This window comes from Vigna umbellata, chromosome 6, assembly GCF_029865625.1.
Source record: "Vigna umbellata cultivar VRB3 chromosome 6, Vumbellata_1.0, whole genome shotgun sequence".
Taxonomy (NCBI): Eukaryota; Viridiplantae; Streptophyta; class Magnoliopsida; order Fabales; family Fabaceae; genus Vigna; species Vigna umbellata.
In genome coordinates this window covers 5,031,421-5,048,750 of record NC_142170.1, presented here as the reverse complement: position 1 = coordinate 5,048,750, position 17,330 = coordinate 5,031,421, and the positions used below count along the sequence as shown (strand labels likewise).

At 31.5% G+C, this 17,330-nt stretch overlaps 2 protein-coding genes across 2 annotated transcripts; both read left to right on the top strand.

Annotated features, from left to right (window-relative positions):
- Positions 1 to 6,939, top strand: CIP7 (COP1-interacting protein 7). Its single transcript, XM_047310338.2, has 9 exons — positions 1 to 537; positions 626 to 802; positions 1,045 to 1,172; positions 1,762 to 1,796; positions 1,875 to 1,927; positions 2,036 to 2,188; positions 2,588 to 2,814; positions 3,160 to 4,850; positions 5,524 to 6,939. Exons 1-9 carry the CDS (start codon positions 479 to 481, stop codon positions 6,499 to 6,501), a joined length of 3,501 nt encoding a protein of 1,166 aa, XP_047166294.2. The 5' UTR covers positions 1 to 478; the 3' UTR covers positions 6,502 to 6,939.
- Positions 6,940 to 14,213: 7,274 nt separating this feature from the next.
- Positions 14,214 to 16,637, top strand: LOC124847907 (uncharacterized). Its single transcript, XM_047325498.2, has 3 exons — positions 14,214 to 14,419; positions 15,640 to 15,845; positions 16,065 to 16,637. The coding sequence occupies exons 1-3, from the start codon at positions 14,330 to 14,332 to the stop codon at positions 16,327 to 16,329; spliced, it is 561 nt and encodes a 186-aa protein (XP_047181454.1). The 5' UTR covers positions 14,214 to 14,329; the 3' UTR covers positions 16,330 to 16,637.
- The last annotated feature ends 693 nt before the right edge of the window (positions 16,638 to 17,330 follow it).

Sequence of the window (17,330 nt, the reverse complement as noted above, 5' to 3'; positions counted from 1 at the left end):
TTTGCTGCTCACTCACTCACTCTTCTCCTGTGAATGACACCGACAACAATCTAAACCAAACAAGACATGGTCACATACAATTCTCTCTCCGCTCTCTTGCTCTCTTGAATGAAACGTTAACAGAGGAAGGAAAATGGACCTCTTAACCACCTTCTACTCTATCTGCTTTCAGCTTTCATCATCCTCTTTGCAAGTTCCAAGAGTTAAATCACTCTCCACACAATTCTCTTTCTGAAAGAACAACGTACGAGTGTGTGTATGAGTGTCTACACGATAGCATCGGCATGTTCTGTTGGTCCCACGTTCCCAACTCAACAAAACCCCCTTTTTCCATTCCCACATTCTTCTCACTCACCCCATGTCCCTGTGATCACCTCCCTCTTCTGCATTCCATGTAAGAGGAGGGACTTCGTAAGGTTAAGGATCCAAAGCTTTCAACTTTCAACCTCTCTCTCAGTTGGATCTTCTTGCTCCTGCTATGGACCCAAGCACTCGTCTTGATCATGCCCTCTTTCAGCTCACTCCAACCAGAACCAGGTTCTAATGATTCACAGTTCACAGACACGTAAATATTGTAGCACCAAATAGTTTTAACTTTGCGTATTTCTTGTTTTGTATGTTGAAGGTGTGACCTTCTTGTTGCTGGTGGAGGTGTGACTGAAAGACTGGCTTCTGGGCTGTTAGAACCTTTTCTTTCTCACCTGAAAAGTGCCAAGGATCAGATTTCCAAAGGGGGCTATTCCATCACTCTGCGTCCACCTGGTGGATATGCTCCCTGGTTCACCAAAGCCACCCTCCAAAGGTTCTTCAGTCTCTTACTTCAGTTCTACACTTCTACTCTTCCTTTTGGTTTGCAACCATTTGGGAGTTTAATAAATTGGTTTAGAATGTTCTGAATGCAGAAAATTATGAATTTTAGATCAGACCGAGATAAATTGGATTATAATGTTTAGCCTCCTTTAATTACTTGTGTGTAGGTTACAATCACGTGGAATGATTTTATAAGACCGATGTTGTTTGTCTGTTTTGGTTCATTTTCAATAGGTTTGTTAGATTTATAAGCACTCCAGAAGTTCTAGAGAGGTTTGTGACAATAGAGAAGGAGATTGTGCAGATTGAAGAAGGGTCGATTCAGTCAAGTGAGAGGAGCAATTTGGTCGCGGAAGCAGAAGGTATGAATAGAAAATCTTTTTCCCGTTATTTAGTTACTGTGTTGATTGGAATTGGATATCGCAGAACATCTAGCTCCTTCTCAATTATTTTCCCCTATCATCATTTTTAATTAAACTTTCTTGTGGTAAATTCTTATTTCTTTCCATAATTCTGCAACTATTCAATTACAAAGGTCATTACTTTTTTTCTTCTTTGAAAGTTCCGAATAGTATTAGATGCTAAACTCACATATTATGATGTAAGCCTTTATCTTTGGCTAATCTAATTGGAAGGGTACCAAATTTGATTTTTTGTACGATCCTCTGTAAGAAAGACTAGCACATGAACCTCTAGGCAGTATCATTAGCCACTTTTCTGAAGCCATAACCAGTTGTCCATCTCTTTCTTCCTTTTCTATTAGTTTATCTTCCACTACCACTTAATATAAGAACTGGGGAAAGAGAAAAGGTATAAAGCAGGTAAGGTTAACTGGAAATCTGCACTGTTTCTATTGGTGTAATAATGAAGGTAAATTAGAAAAAGAAAAGAAAATTGTTACTCCAACTTTTTATTTTGAGCTGTTGTTAACAAGAAACATGTTATCTGCAGATGGACGTGTCAGAAAGTCAACAACTTCCTCTAAGGTATGTAAATGTGGCTCTTGCTAATGTTTTCTTCAGTTTCGGTAAGCTATTTAAACTCTTATCATCTGGTGTGTTTAGCTGAAAGATGAGCAACCTGGAAACAATGAAGATGGATATGAAGAAAACTCCAGGTATTGAATTTTTGGTGTTTTCCTTATGTTCCTTTGTCTGAAATCTTTTTGTTCTTCAGGATGTATCTAATATTCCTTATAACATTTTCTTCAATTTTCTATGAACAGAATTCGCCTTCAACGTGTTCTATATAATCGTAAAGCTATGCTTTGCAAAGAACAAGCAATGGCCTATGCCCGTGCTCTAGTTGCAGGATTTTACCCAGAATCTGTGGATGATCTTATATGTTTTGCTGATGCATTTGGAGCTTCACGTTTAAGGTCAGCAAGCATACCACAAAATGTTCAGTGCACAAAATGATATTGATCAATTGAAACAGCTTACTTTGAATGGAAAAAAAATAATAATAGATTAAACCTTTACCTTACACGAGTAGAAGTTCCATTTGTACTTGTATTTATGCTTGGGCATAGTGGTTTCACACTTTATTAACTCTTCACTGCTTGTTTTTCATTTTACTCTTTTATCAGTAAGATATTATTTAGTGTTCCTTCTGAGATGACCAGCACAAACAGTATCTGGTATATCTATTCATATGATTCCTTAGTAAAGGATTATGGAATGAAGATTCAGTATTTCATTATTGCAAAGATCTTCTCTTTTTATGTCCCTGGAAACTTCCCATGTTTTGTTATTTATTATAATTTTGATGCATGTAGGGAAGCATGCATAAATTTCTTAGAGCTGTGCAAACAAAAGAATGAAGACAAGCTGTGGATAGATGAGATAGCAGCCATGCAGGCATCTGCTCAGCGTGAATTGCCATACTTAAGGACATCTGGGATCATACTTGCTGGTGAAGATGATACAAGCAGTAAATTAAATGGCATAACTGATGCCCCAATTTCTGAGTCAACGCCAAGTCATGCAAGTTTCGAAGGCCAAGGTATCCTCATATACTGCTAACTGGTTCAGTTAATTTTACCTCTTCTGAGTATTACAGTTCCAGAAAACAAATATGCCTTTAGCCATACTCATCTTTGATAAAAATGTCATTCTGATAGTCTCACCAGTTTTAGTCTATTTTCTTCGTTGTTAAACTAAAAGTATGTATAGTTCTTTTTGAGAAAATTTAGGTTTAATACAGTAATTTCCTTTTAGTTGATGGATTGTGATTGCCTCACCCTTGAGTTCTTGGTTAGACTGGTGCAAATCTACTTTGAGTTTCCGCAAAATGTACCTGAAACTAATGTTCTGAAACGAATTATTTGTTGATTATGAAAAATTGCAGATTATAGCTTTCCAACATCAAGTCAAAATCCATCAACAGATGGAAGAGGTCAAATACCAATGTCCTGGCCAAACCATGTACATCAGTACATGCACAACTTTCAGGGTCATGCATTTCAACAAATGCCCCCATACCAAGGGTTCCTCTATCCTGGTATGCAGGTTCCTCCATCATATTATCCAGGTAATATGCATTGGCCTCCAAGTGTGGAAGACTCTCATATTGTTCATGACCGAGACAAGGATTACCATAAATCACCATATAAGAAAAAGAAGAAGAAGAAGCATTCTCAAGTACTGGAGCAGTCTGAAGAAGAAAGCTCAACAGCTTCCTCTGACTCCAGTTATGAGAGTGATTCAAGCCAAGGTAAAAAGCAATCTTCAAAAGAACATCAGCACAGAAAGAAGCATGGAAAGAAGTCCTCAAGGAAAGTAGCCATACGCAATATAAACTATATAACCTCTAATGGAGATGGTGAGAAGGGTGGTGTCACAGAGGGGAGTTTGTCCAATGAGGAGGAATTTATCAATGGAGATTCCCTGAAACAGCAGGTAGAGGAAGCTGTAAAGTCAAGCTCACGTCACCATAAGAAACACCATAGTTCAAAACATCCTGGCATGCTAAATGGTTCAACAGATACTGATTCTAATGCAATGAAGAGCAACAACAACTGGGACGCTTTCCAGAATCTTCTTCTAAGAGATGATGATTCAGCTCTTGATGCAGAAGAAGAACAACCTATGAAGTTTCAGGAGGAATATACTGTCAATCAGAATTTTGAGAATGAAAGGTCAAATGAATTTAATCATAAACCTGACGTTACTCGAGTGATTTCTAATGATTCCTTTGTTGTGACAGAGAGGGAATTCAACAGTTATAGTCAAAACCGTGTTGATAACTTTAAGGAAGGAAAGGATGCGCTTTCGTTGATGAAGAAAAATAATAGCACAGATGCAGAGATGCTATTTTCTCGGAGAAATGATGAATCGGGTAGCTATTCCATGTCCACTCTGTCTGGTAATGGCCCAGAATCTTCTCTCACTAAATGCCAGAAAGAAGAGGATTGGTTTATTATCAATAAGTCTGGTAAACCAAGAAATGAGAATCAGAACCGAGATTTCAGCATTTTTAATGGCGTTGCTACATCACCAACTACTGATTCACTTCTTTTAGAGAAAAACAAGAAAGACATTATGACTGATGATTCTTTTATGATTCAAGCTCGATCATCAGAAGATAAATTCAATTCTCAGTCAGCAGCTGATCTAAGTTTGGTTTCAGACATTGTTGGGGCTACTGAATTCATGAACATCACACAAGAAGGTTCACAAAATAAGACTGAAACTTTAAATTCCCATGAGCCTGAAGACCTCTTCATGGTTCTTGATCGTGATTCAGTTGCAGAGCGAAGTGTGGCTCCCTGGAGCATGGAAATGGATTATGAGAATAACATTGCTTCAAATGCAGCTAATAGAAAGCTTTCTGAAGTTGAAACAGATCAAAATCATCCATCTAATAATGAGGGTACTAATACAAAAACTCCTGGAGTGAAAAATGGAAAAGTTTCAAGTAAAGAAGCAAAGTCTAAGGCTATCAATGCATCTCTTGGTAAAAGTAAATCTGATATCACATCAAGAAGCAAATCATCCCCAGGAACCAGAACAAGAGTTGTGAAGAGCAAATCAGAGAAGGTAAAATATAGGAAGTGTCTTGTCTCTACCAATTTCCTTGAATGTTTGGCATAGAGGGACTTAAAACTAAGATAATTGTGCAGATCCTGTTTAAAGTGTTGATTTTTATCAACTGTTAGTTTGATTTACAAAATGGGTTAAAAAAATCTTTCTCAATTAAGAGGGTCTTGAAATAAAAATTGAGTGTAAGATTAATTATATAGCGAACATTACCTATCCCTATATGAAACCAAGATTTTGATAGTCCAGTTTAATGTTAATATAGGATGTGTTGAGTCTGGATTGTTTTAGAGGAATTTGCCCCCACTTCTGTATGTTCCATGCATTGATAAATCAAACTGCAAGTTATTTGTACAAATTTCAACCGTGTAGTGAGTATTCAATAGTTTCGAAATTTCATTTCTGTTTATTTTCACAAAATCAGAAATTTCTTGTTCAATTCTTTGATTACATTGCTAAGAAAACTACACTTTCTGTTGCACCGAATACGCATGGAATGTTCCTTGATTATATGGCTAAAGAAAAAGCAACACTTCCTATTGTGCCAACTATATATGAGATGGGTACTTCTCTTAATATTTTCTATAGAAGTATCATCAAAAGTTGTTGCAGTGCCTCATTTTTCTTACTGATTTTTAATTTTTTCACATCCATTGCCCTCTTTTATTTGTAGGAGGAGGAAAATAGAAAGAGAAAGGAGGATCTGATGATTCAGAGGCAGAAAAGAATTACTGAAAGAAGTACTTCTAAGAAGACTGGAACTGAAACCAAGACTTCCTTGACTTCTGCAAAGAAAGGGAATCCTAAGATACATCCATCCAATGAGGAGACTAAGAAATTGAGCAAACCAGTCCTCAGGAATTCCACCATTGAACGCCTTGCAGCTGCTCGAGTAAGTCAGCCAAAGGTTTCACTAAGTCAAGCAAAATCTGGACCAACCAAGAAACCACCCTTGAAGGCAAACGGTGTACCTCTGCAGAAGACTGCCAGCACAGAAAAGAAGAAGCAGGGCTCAAAAGAAGTCAAATCTTCAAGTCAAAAACAAGATACTAAGAACACAAATGGGGAAGTTCTGACCTCCACTAATGGCAAGGCTAAGAATGAAATGGAAGTCTCAGTTGAATTACCAGTGAACTCTGGTGCTGCACAATCTGTTGAACCAAACAACAATCTTGATTTGAAAGATAATGAAGAGCCAATCAAGACATCATCAGAGAAACAAAGAACACATTTGATTTCAGAAGAAGATCATGTGCCTGGAAATGTTGGTCAGATTAAGGTGAACTCAGCTTTGCCAAATCACGATCGCACATTGCAAGGAACTGAAGAAGTGTCGAACAAGTTATCTCAACTTCTTAGTGATAACAACCCTCAACATATTACTGATGCGATCACAAGTCCTGCAGCTGCATTACCCAGCAAACCCGTTACAGTTTCTGCTGTGAACTCAAAGATTAATCAAGAAATAGATGAAAGTAATGCTCCCTTGCCTAATGTCACCGAGAAACAAATTTCTACACCTCCACCACCCAGTAGTAACCAACTGATGCCAGAACCAGTCCACTCCAGAAAAAAATGGAACACTGATGAGGATTCTTCAAAACCAGCAAAAGGATTTCGTAAGCTTCTGTTCTTTGGAAGAAAGAGCTGAAGCATCCTGGTGCATTGGTACAGTGCAAATTGGTTCATGATAATTCTCTGAAATGTTCAGACGGTTATCACTTCTTTATTCCATGCTTTTGGTTATTCAATATTTGAAGAAGAGTTCAGTTTGTCCATTCTTTTGCTCAACAGAAAGCGTTTGGCACATTGAATTATTTGTTGTTTTGAACACGTCTATGAAATGTGGAAGATTGTAGATAGTTACCAGCTTGCCACACGTGATAATAACATGGAACTGGGAGTTGCGACCATATTAGAGATCCATGATGTAAATTATCTGAATATGGTGTTGTTTCCTAAGGAAGGATTTCACAGGTGAATAAATTTTCTATGTTGGAACTTGGAACACTATACAAGGCTCCTCTTGTTTACTTGTATTTGGAAATCTTAAAAGTTATAATGTTTGGTGTGTATTGTTTTCGGAATATTTCATATTGCAATTATGTGTCACAAGTTCATTTTGATCCTTTGGAGGCTCAATGAATGATAGATTGTTGTAGCATGGTTCTGAAATGATGAGAAAGAGAAATGGCAGTGGCATGCAATTGATGCAAATGGATAACAGAACCAAAAGGAGAAAACTAATGGTAGCAACAAGGCACCGACATAAACAGCAATAAATATGATGGTGATGTGTAAGACAAGACCGTGAAAACGTTAGATGAAAACCGAACAGTGCTTAGCTGTGTACTGATTGTGGTGTAGTTTTGTCATCTACACTGACATGTGCATTATGCATCGGCAAAGAATCCTCACATCACGATTATGTTCGAGAGAAACAAAAATACAAAATGCAGTAAATTAAATTTTTTTTTTTATGAAGTTATCACATTTTTTTATTTCTAATGAAAAATATTTTTAAAACAACTTTATTTCTTTAAATATAAAAGTGGTGGAAAAAATATTGGAATCATGTTTTAAACATGATTTTAATGATAAATAAGTAAATTAAAGTCATGTTTTAAAATAAAAATTATCATTTTTATTGAGTATTTTTAAAACGCGATTATTTATATTCCGCAATTTATTCTAAATCTATCACTTTTTTAAAATTGAATCATTATCCAGAAACATCTACCGCTCCAAAATCTTTTATATATATATATATATATATATATATATATATATATATATATATATATATATATATATATAATTTTAATTCTTAGTTAGTAAGAATAGTTCAAAACATTTTCTCAGCCTCATTTTTATCAAAATAATTCAATTATAAGCAGCACAAACAAATGTTACTATTTCGGGATAAATTTAATGACTTTTTTAAAAAAAGTTAAGTTATTTTTAATTAATTTTTATGTGTTGAATGATCAATTTTAATATTTAAATATATATATATATATATATATATATATATATATATATATAAGTTAAAAATTGAATAAAGTTAATTAAAATTACCATATTTGTTTTCTAAAATTTAGTAACTAAATTTATCAATGATATTTTATTCACTTATCAAAATTTTATTATCATCACAGTAAATTTGAATAAATAGTATTTTAACTTTAATTAACTTTTCTTGGTATTAATGTTCTACCACTTAAAAAACATTGTTATTCACAGTAGGAGACTTAAAACAAATTGATACAACAGTCAGTATAAAATAAAATAATTTGAGAGGATCACCTCTGAATGACTTTACTATAAATAATAATTAAAACAATGCAAAACTAAGGTTGTGTTCACTTAAGAGGATGGATTTAGGGAGAGTGAGTGGATGAATTTAAGAAGATTTGAGAGTGAGTTGATTATTGTTTGTTTTAAGAGATTTGAAAGTGAATGAAAGTGGATTTAGAAGTAAAGTTTCTGAAAATTAGTGTAAAATTTGACCGATATAACAGATAAGAAAAATGATTTAATTAGTAGAAATTGAGAATTACTAAAATACCCTTAATAGTATAAGTAATAAAAAAATGATAATTATTAATATTATATACAATTGTAAAAATTATTATAAGAAAAAAAATTTATTATGAAAAAAATTGTATTATTGTTATTATTATTTGTTATTACTATTTTTATTATAATTATCATTATTTATTTATTATTATTATTAGTATTATTATTATTTGTTATTATTATTATTATTTGCTATTATTATTATATTATTTATTATTATTATTATTATTATTATAATTATTCACGTTGTAACATGTTTTTCTTTTCATATGCTCGTAAGCTTATTGCATGCATTTTTCATACATTGGTAAAAGCTGGTTGAATATTGATTAGAAGAGGGTAAAAGTGTCTTTTTTAGGATAAATACCTCAATCTCATCAACCAGCAAAGAATGAAAAAAATATACATCCCGCAAATCATCAACTTCCATTGCTTCGAAATACCTGAAAACGAACATAATAAATATGTAAATTTGTCGTCTTAAATCATGGTGAATAGTGCATCACCTTCAAACGAACACAGGCTAAGAGATGAAAAATTCCATGTGTAACATTAGGGAAAATAAGGATTTTATAAATAAAATAGTTTTGAAACTTTGGGTTTTGTTTGAAAATTAGTGTTCTTGAGTGTATATTTTGTTAGAACATAATTGCATGTTATTTTTTTAATATTTTTCTGTGGGAGCAAAAAATTCTGTTACTTTTATTTAATTGGCGTAGAAATTAATTAAGGGGTGGTTTGATGTTTAGAAACCCTAGAAAACTCTAAATCAAAGAGAGAAAACAGAGGAAGATGGGAGATTGACGTTTTGGGAGAAGAAGAGAGAGAGCGACGAGAAACTCTTAGTGTAAAGGAAGATTGGTGGTGTTTTAGGATTGCAGATAAAGACTTATGATTGACCAAGATATGAGGAAGCTTACCTTTGTTTGTTTATGGTTGTATGTTATATGTGTTCTTGATTATCTTGATTGGTAAGATGTGTATATGATTATAATTATTTGTGGTTGTTGTTGGGTAAGAGTTTGTGTATGAATGAGCATAGGGTGTAATATTTGTGATGAGTTTTCCTTGTGAATGTATTATGTTGTTGGGTTATCCCAAAAATGGGTTTAATGCTAAGGGAGAACAAAATTATGATGCTTAAGGGTTTTCATGCAAATATATGTTATAAGTGTTGGGTTATTGGGCTCCCTTTCTATGTGGAGAATAGGCGATGTAATGTGGACCATTATGTATCACTTTGTTTTAGTGAAGATGGTCTGATTAGTAGGTCACATTATAGTCATTTGAAGATAGGGAAAAACCAAGTGAGAGAAAGGAAGAGAAGAAGTCATTTCCGCATAACATAAAATATGCACTGATGTTTTCGTTTTTGTGAAGTCGTTCACCGTTGGATCGAGTTGAGCTTTGGTCAGTGGGTTCCAGACGTATGGTTCTTCATTCTAACTGTTCGGATCATCAATCAGAGATATAGTTTAGGAGAAAATAGTCTTGCATTAGCAACTCTGTTTTGGAGAATTTCATAAAATTTGCACTGGCGTTTTCATCTTTGTGATATCGTTCACCGTTGGATCGAGCTGATTTTTGGGTAGTGGGTTCCAAACGTATTTTTCTTCATTATGACCGTTCAGATCGTTAATCAAAGATCTAGTTTGGGAGAAAACAGTCCCGCATCAGTAACTCTATTTTGGAGAATTTTCATTTTCTTGGTTTTCATTTGTAAGCATTATGCTTAGTTAGTTTGGCTGATTGAAAATCCTATTTGGTGTTTTTATCAAAGACTCTTTTGCACCATATTATTAGGGTATAACATGTCAATGATTGGATTTGGATTATTCAAGTGATGTATTATATGTGTTTGAGAATGTTTACATGAGTATGTGATGCTTGAATGCATGTATGATGTGTTAACTATGTTTCCACGTGATCTAGGGTTGATATATATATGTATGTAAGTATGAATGCTTGAATTATGTCCACTATGTGTTTCGATTCGACAATAATAAATTATCATTAATTATATTTGATTATTTGTGTGTTGGTTTTGAGTATGGTTTCGGGAATAATCGATTATCTGGGATGATAATCGATTATCTGGGATGATAATCGATTATCCATTCCTACATGATTTTTCTGGGTAAATTTCACTGAGATAACCGATTATCATAAGTGATAATTGATTATCACAGTGCATTTTGATGACAAATGTTGAATTTGATGAAAAATAGACGTGAACCAAACATGAGGAGTTGTGGAACATGATGATAATCAGAGATTAAGGTTAGTGGTTATGTTTAGGGTCAATTTGATTTGTGGTTGAGAGTGAAGCATGAGTGAGTGTTGTAATGTACTTGAGTATGTGATTGATGAGCATGAGAGTGGAGGATAAGTCTACTTGTTGTACTTCGTAAATCCTAGTTTTATCCATACATGTTTGTGTTTGTGTGTTTGTGAATGAAATTATTCGCGATGATCGTATAATGTGTTATACATGAGAAAATAATGTTACAAATGTTCTAGAGATGTGATTGACTCGAGAGAGGATGAGGAATAACCTTGGGATTCATTTAAAGCTATTATTTTTTACAATTAAGACAATTTAATTGGAGTATTTCTTTCGTTAGTTTATTACTCAAAATAATGTAATTGGATAAGGTTTTCTTTAAATACGTTTTTGCGCTATGATAAATTTTGAATTTTAGTAATTTTTAGTAACCGTTTCAGAAATCAGAGTATTACACTATAGAATAAATAAAGTTTACACTATTTAAAAATATGATTGATTTAAGATGTTTATTATTGATAACGCCTATTTTTAGTATTTGTTTCAATTAATAAAATCAACTTCTTCTTAAAATATATATATATATATATATATATATATATATATATATATATATATTTTGTGTACTTTAAGTTTTATTATTTATCATGAGGTTTATAATGCTTTAGAGTGTTACACTTATGACCACTTCAATAATTTATGATGATACATTTGTTCTTTACTTTGTTTTTCATTTTTATTATTTTAGTAAATGTTATTAGTTAATTATAACCAGCTAAAATATGATCTAAGTAGTTTTAGTTTGATTGGAGACTTAATAAAAATTCTAAATTAATACAATTAAATATGAGCAAATCATGATTATAATATAAGATTGGGAACTCTTCGATAGAAACCTTTGACTAGACTTACATTTTGTCTATACTTTTTCTCTATTTCATCATGTATTCTTGTGAATTGTATCAATCTATTTTCTTCTCTAGGCTTCATCTTTCACATGGTACTACAAATATATATATTTTTTAGTCAATAAATTGTCGAAATTAAATGTGAGTGACACTCTTTTGATACGAACAAAGAAGAATGTACTTCGAGGAAAAAAAATTCAATAATAATTATTAATTAAAAATAATGACTGAAATCTTGAAAAGGTTTGTTGAGTATGTTTTTATCTTATTAATATTTTTAATCAATAATTTCCTATTCCATAATAATTTAGAGTTTTTCTTAATTATTTTATTAAATAAATTCAACCTCAGGAACAGTGGTGTTCTGATTCTTCTTCTCATGGAAGGAATTATCTATTCTGTAAACGGTTCTTCCTTACGCAATTTTCTTCCGATTATACCCTCACCGACAACAACTCCATCACTCTTACATGCCTGCCAAATTACCATTCTATCCCTTCTTCAATTCTTCAACCACCGTCGGTTTCTCACCGACCCCCACCAACCCTCTGATTAAAGGGTGTCAATACCCACATTCGCACGTTATTTATTACACTTTAATAATCTCAATTAACATTTATAACATGTTATGAAAAAAAATTAGCAATTATAACAAGAACATTGAATTAAATCTTGCAAATTTATTCTATTTATAAAAACTATAAGTTAAAAAAAAAGTATATTTCTTAGAATGGGATCATCAAATTGTGAAACTAAAAATTGATAGTAGTAATATTATTTAATTTTTAAATTTCTATTATAGAAAAATCAAGCTTATATTAATGTGATTAAACTATAATTTAGAAACTTGAATGATACCCAAATTCGTATTTAAAAGTTTTAGTTTTCTTATACTATCATTCTGATTTTTTTTATACATTGAACTAATAAAAACTACATTAAAAAACATTTTAACAAATTTGTTAGAAAAGAAATAATTATACCATGCATAACAATTTATGACTGGAAAATAATATAAAAACAATTTTATTTTTATCCATTCAAATTAAATTTGCAAGATAGACCCATAAATTCATTCTTTATATTTACCCGGCAGTTCAATAGTTTCAAAAACTTAAATTAATTTAGAATAAAATAATTTATTTTAAAATTGACATAATTCTATTTAATTTTTTTTTCAAATTTTGAAAAACAATTGTGTATTAAATTATCATAATTAATTTTATTTAATTTTTTTTCATAAGGTAATTCTTTTCAATATTTATTGAAATTTTAAATAAGTTTTTATTATTTTTAATTTTGAAAAACGTATTTAAAGTGAAACAAAATTGTTAATATCACTCTATAAATTATATATACATTTAAAAAAGAATATATTTTTTATATAATTAAAAATATTAATTGGTTTATATTTTTTAATTTTTAATTTTTTTAAAGATATTTAATTCTGAAAATAAGTTAAATCTCTTAAGACTTAACAAATTATCATGTTTAAAAGGTTTTTTTAAAGATTTAAATATTTTTATTTCAAAAGTATACAATTTACTTTAATATTTTATCATGAAATAAAAAACCAAAAATGTTTTCATATATTTTAAATTGTTTAAATCTATTGTAAAACGTGATAATTGATTTATCTATAATATATATATATATATATATATATATATATATATATATATATATATATAAAGTAATCAATTTTAAATAATTCTTGAAGATAATTTATAATTTTATTTTCAACATTTTCATCAAGTTATTTCGTTTCATTTTTCACGAAATTTAAAGTTTATATCTATTTCAAAAATAATTTTTGATTTTTAACCTTTTACCTTATATAAAAGAAAAAAATGTCAATTAACATCACTTGAAATAGAAACACTAATACACGTGCACAAAGAATGGAAAAAAGCTTATGAGTATTAACTTATATGTTAAATTGAACTACTAAAATAATGTGTTCAAGAAGAAAACATTAAGAAAATTAAATTGATAAGAAGTTAAAGACAAAAAAAAAAGAATAAGATATAAATTAAATTAATTAATAAAAGAATAAAAATAATTAATCATTCTCTTATTTTTCAAACAAAATTATTATTTATTGGTACAAATTGTTAACTCACTAAATATCATTTTTAATACTACTAAAAATTAACGGTTACTGGTAATAATTTAATATTAAAAATATTTTTTTAATTTTCTTTTTAAAGAAATATAAAGCTAAGACTTTAGCTGTTTGAGCCTTAACACATCCAGCATTGTATTCTATTTTATTAGTTTACATCATAACATTTTTATTATATACTACATTCTGATTGTAAGTATACATATTAATGGGGTTATTTTGTCCAAATTAAATTTCATTTTTTCAAGAGAAAAAAAAGTTTCGTCATCTTTCTGAAGCAATCCCATAATTTGGTAAGTACTCTTTGTATTGGCAGTTAAAATACCTATTTTCATATATTAGTCAACTGATGCAACGTCCTTTTCTATTTCTAGTTTATTATTTTCCACACCTTTTTTTTATTTTCAACTATCTTTGCTTTTTAATATTTTTTTGGTCATTTTTGCTGCGTAATTTGCATTTAGAAGGAATCCCAACTTGCTTTTATAGTTGCCAAGATCAGTGAAGAGGCAACACAACAGAGAGAGAGAAACAGCAAATTCAACATTGTTCTGTTCTTCTGCAACATTCTCTACTCACATCCATGGCTTCCAAACTCTTACTCATTACTGTCTTCGTTTTTGACTTGATTGCTTTTGGATTGGCCGTGGCTGCTGAGCAGAGAAGAAGCACAGTGAGTTTGTACATTTCAATTCACTCTTGTTTTCTCTAAATCCCAAGTTAAAATATGGGCGTGTGTTTAGAGATGTTTTTTATTTGTGGGTTTGAGAAGAATAGAGTGATCAATTAATGAATGAACTTGAAAGATAATTATTTCTTTGTCTTTCTTGATTGTGTATGAAGCGAGAAAATGTGGGCAAATCATGAATCTTGTATATTTCTTTGTGCGAACTAAAGTTTGGAATTTGATATTGGGTTTATCACATGCTGGCATAAAGGCTTCAAAGAAGCTTACTCCTATTTTTAAGTTCCTAGTTTTTCTTTTCTGATTTGGGCTTACCCAGATCTGTATACTGTTAAAAGTGTGATCTTTTTTTAAGATAGTTGTAAATGTGATATGAACATATTTTGCAAAAAACTGTCTGTAGTTCTTGCTGTTGGCTTCCATGACATGCCAAATCTTGAACTGTTTCTCCCCTTGGGTGAAGTTCTTCATGGATGTGATAGGTTTTGTGATTTCTCTGGTTGTGTTTGTGAATGGAGATCCAGATCTGTATATACATTATACTGTCGTGTTTGTAAGCAAGAGAAAATGTTCTGTGATGTGAAGCCCCAGATCTCTCCTTTTTCTTTCTTATAACCTTAACATGTATCAAATTTAGGCAAAGAGTTCGTTGGAATTGTGTCGTTGAAATTCCACTAGGAAAAATTGTGAATCTGTTTTTCGTTGAAGGTGCCATATGTTCTGCAATAGCTTTGAAATATACTTGCATATTCGTATGATCTGTTATGAATTAATGACTACTTAGCTAACACAGGTGTTTCCCTAACACAGAACTAAGCATTCAAGGGATTTCTTTTTTCAACCCTGGTTGGTGTAATTCGTGGTTCAAGCGAAGAATATTTAGTTATACAAAACCAAAGACTCGTTTACTTTTTCAAAATTTTCACCAACTGATTGTGAAAATGTAATGACAAACCCTTTAGTGGTGAGGAGATACATGGTCATAATTCTTCATGTGGAAAGAAATAAAGTTATCGTTTTGGTACATTTATGGATTTGAAGCTTGAACGTATGATCTCTTGTTCATTATCCGAACCAGTCACTACTACTAGCCTAATTCACTCCTAATGACTTATAAGTGATGTTTTTATGCTTACGATGCAATCTTTTGAGTTTTTACCTTTCTATCTCCTGCTTAACAAAACATTTATCTTTGTTTTAATTGGCAGGCTAAGATTGTGCAGGACAACGATGTGAACTATGACCACTGTGTCTATAAGTCTGATATAGCTACTGGCTATGGGGTCGGAGCATTTTTGTTCCTCTTGGTTAGTCAAGTCCTGATAATGGTGGCAAGCCGATGCTTCTGTTGTGGGAAGCCTCTAAGCCCAGGAGGCTCAAGGGCTTGTGCAATTGTCCTTTTCATAATCTGCTGGTATATCATCTTTCCTCAAAGAACTAACAATGGTGAATTATAGATATCAAATAATAACAAAATGTAGCGTGTTAAGACGTTTTTATATCCTGCAAATTTGATTAACTTCATTTAATTTCCATAGATGATATACACCATATAAACTGAATTCATATCACCTTCTATTTTGGTATTTAGCTCTTCGATTGATTACATTTGTTTGGCAACTGTCTGCTTCAGGGTGTTTTTCATAATAGCTGAGATCTGCTTGTTAGCTGGATCAGTGGAAAATGCGTACCACACCAAGTATAGGCACAACATTTTTGCGAACAAAGAGCTATCTTGCGAAACAGTTAGGAAGGGAGTGTTTGCTGCTGGTGCTGCTTTTGTTTTCTTCACTGCCATTGTTTCTCAATTCTACTATGTCAACTATTCAAGTGCCAGGGAAAGCTTCCAACCTTATGGTGGCGGTGAGACTGGTGTAGGTATGGGAACCTACAAATGAGCTTGTTAGTTAAGAATTTTAGAGCCTAAATTTAGGTGTGACTATACCTGGAGTCTGGATTCTGCAGCACATTTCTTGGATTTTGTTGCATTTGTTGTATTTACAGTTTAGCTACTTTACTAGAATGAATGTATAAGTTGTATCTTAGTAATTTTTTGTTGTCACATATTGTGGTATGTTATGGGTGATTCATTCATTGCCTCTTTACACTTTTGGAGTTTTTGTCATGTATACATATCAACAAGAGAAATAATTTCTTGATTTATATTGTTTCTGCATACTAATAAATTGTAGTCCTTTCATTCAAATGTTAGTAACTTCATTGTAGAATCAGTTTCCTTAATATTTTTTCTGCTTTATAATGGGATGAATTTCACTATTGGTGGTTCAGAGAACCTTGTACATTTACATTCACATGCAGTGCATCAGGGCCATAAGGCAGCTTCTGCAGCCTGCAAGTTTCTGTTTAGAGCAAGTGCTATCATTTCCCTGTTAGAAATTGTCATTTAAAATACTAGTCTTCAAAAGTATTTCAAATGGTTTTAGTTCCACATTGTTTGGTTTTAGCTACTTTCTAGAGTATATATATTTACTTTTTACCTACAAAGATATTGCAATTGTATCAAGCATGGATATAGGTTATTTAATAAATACTGGGATCTGAGATCTATAATTCATCTTTTTATGTATACATTATCCTTTTCACTGTTCCTTTTGGAAATATCACACCTTTTAAATCTGATCACACTTCGTTATTTTTTATTATAATTTTCAAGTTTTTTTTTTCTTTCTCATACTCCTTTTTTTCCCTCTAACTATTATTTTAAATCTTTTAAACAATATCTTAGATTTAAACAAAACTATATTGAAATAAATAAATTACATAATGAATATGTACCGAAAATATATATTAAAATTAATATACACATTAATATATGAACTTATAAATATTACAACAAAAATTAAATTTAAATTCAACAAAATAAAATAATATAATGTAA

Bases quoted from the DNA above. Each gene is read 5' to 3' on its own strand.
- CIP7 (XM_047310338.2), top strand. From the start codon at position 479: ATGGACCCAAGCACTCGTCTTGATCATGCCCTCTTTCAGCTCACTCCA. The intron at 1,797-1,874 runs GTATGTAAATGT...TGGTGTGTTTAG, and splicing joins AGTCAACAACTTCCTCTAAG to CTGAAAGATGAGCAACCTGG. The intron at 2,189-2,587 runs GTCAGCAAGCAT...TGATGCATGTAG, and splicing joins TTTGGAGCTTCACGTTTAAG to GGAAGCATGCATAAATTTCT.
- LOC124847907 (XM_047325498.2), top strand. From the start codon at position 14,330: ATGGCTTCCAAACTCTTACTCATTACTGTCTTCGTTTTTGACTTGATT. The intron at 14,420-15,639 runs GTGAGTTTGTAC...TTTAATTGGCAG, and splicing joins CTGAGCAGAGAAGAAGCACA to GCTAAGATTGTGCAGGACAA. The intron at 15,846-16,064 runs GTATATCATCTT...TGTCTGCTTCAG, and splicing joins GTCCTTTTCATAATCTGCTG to GGTGTTTTTCATAATAGCTG.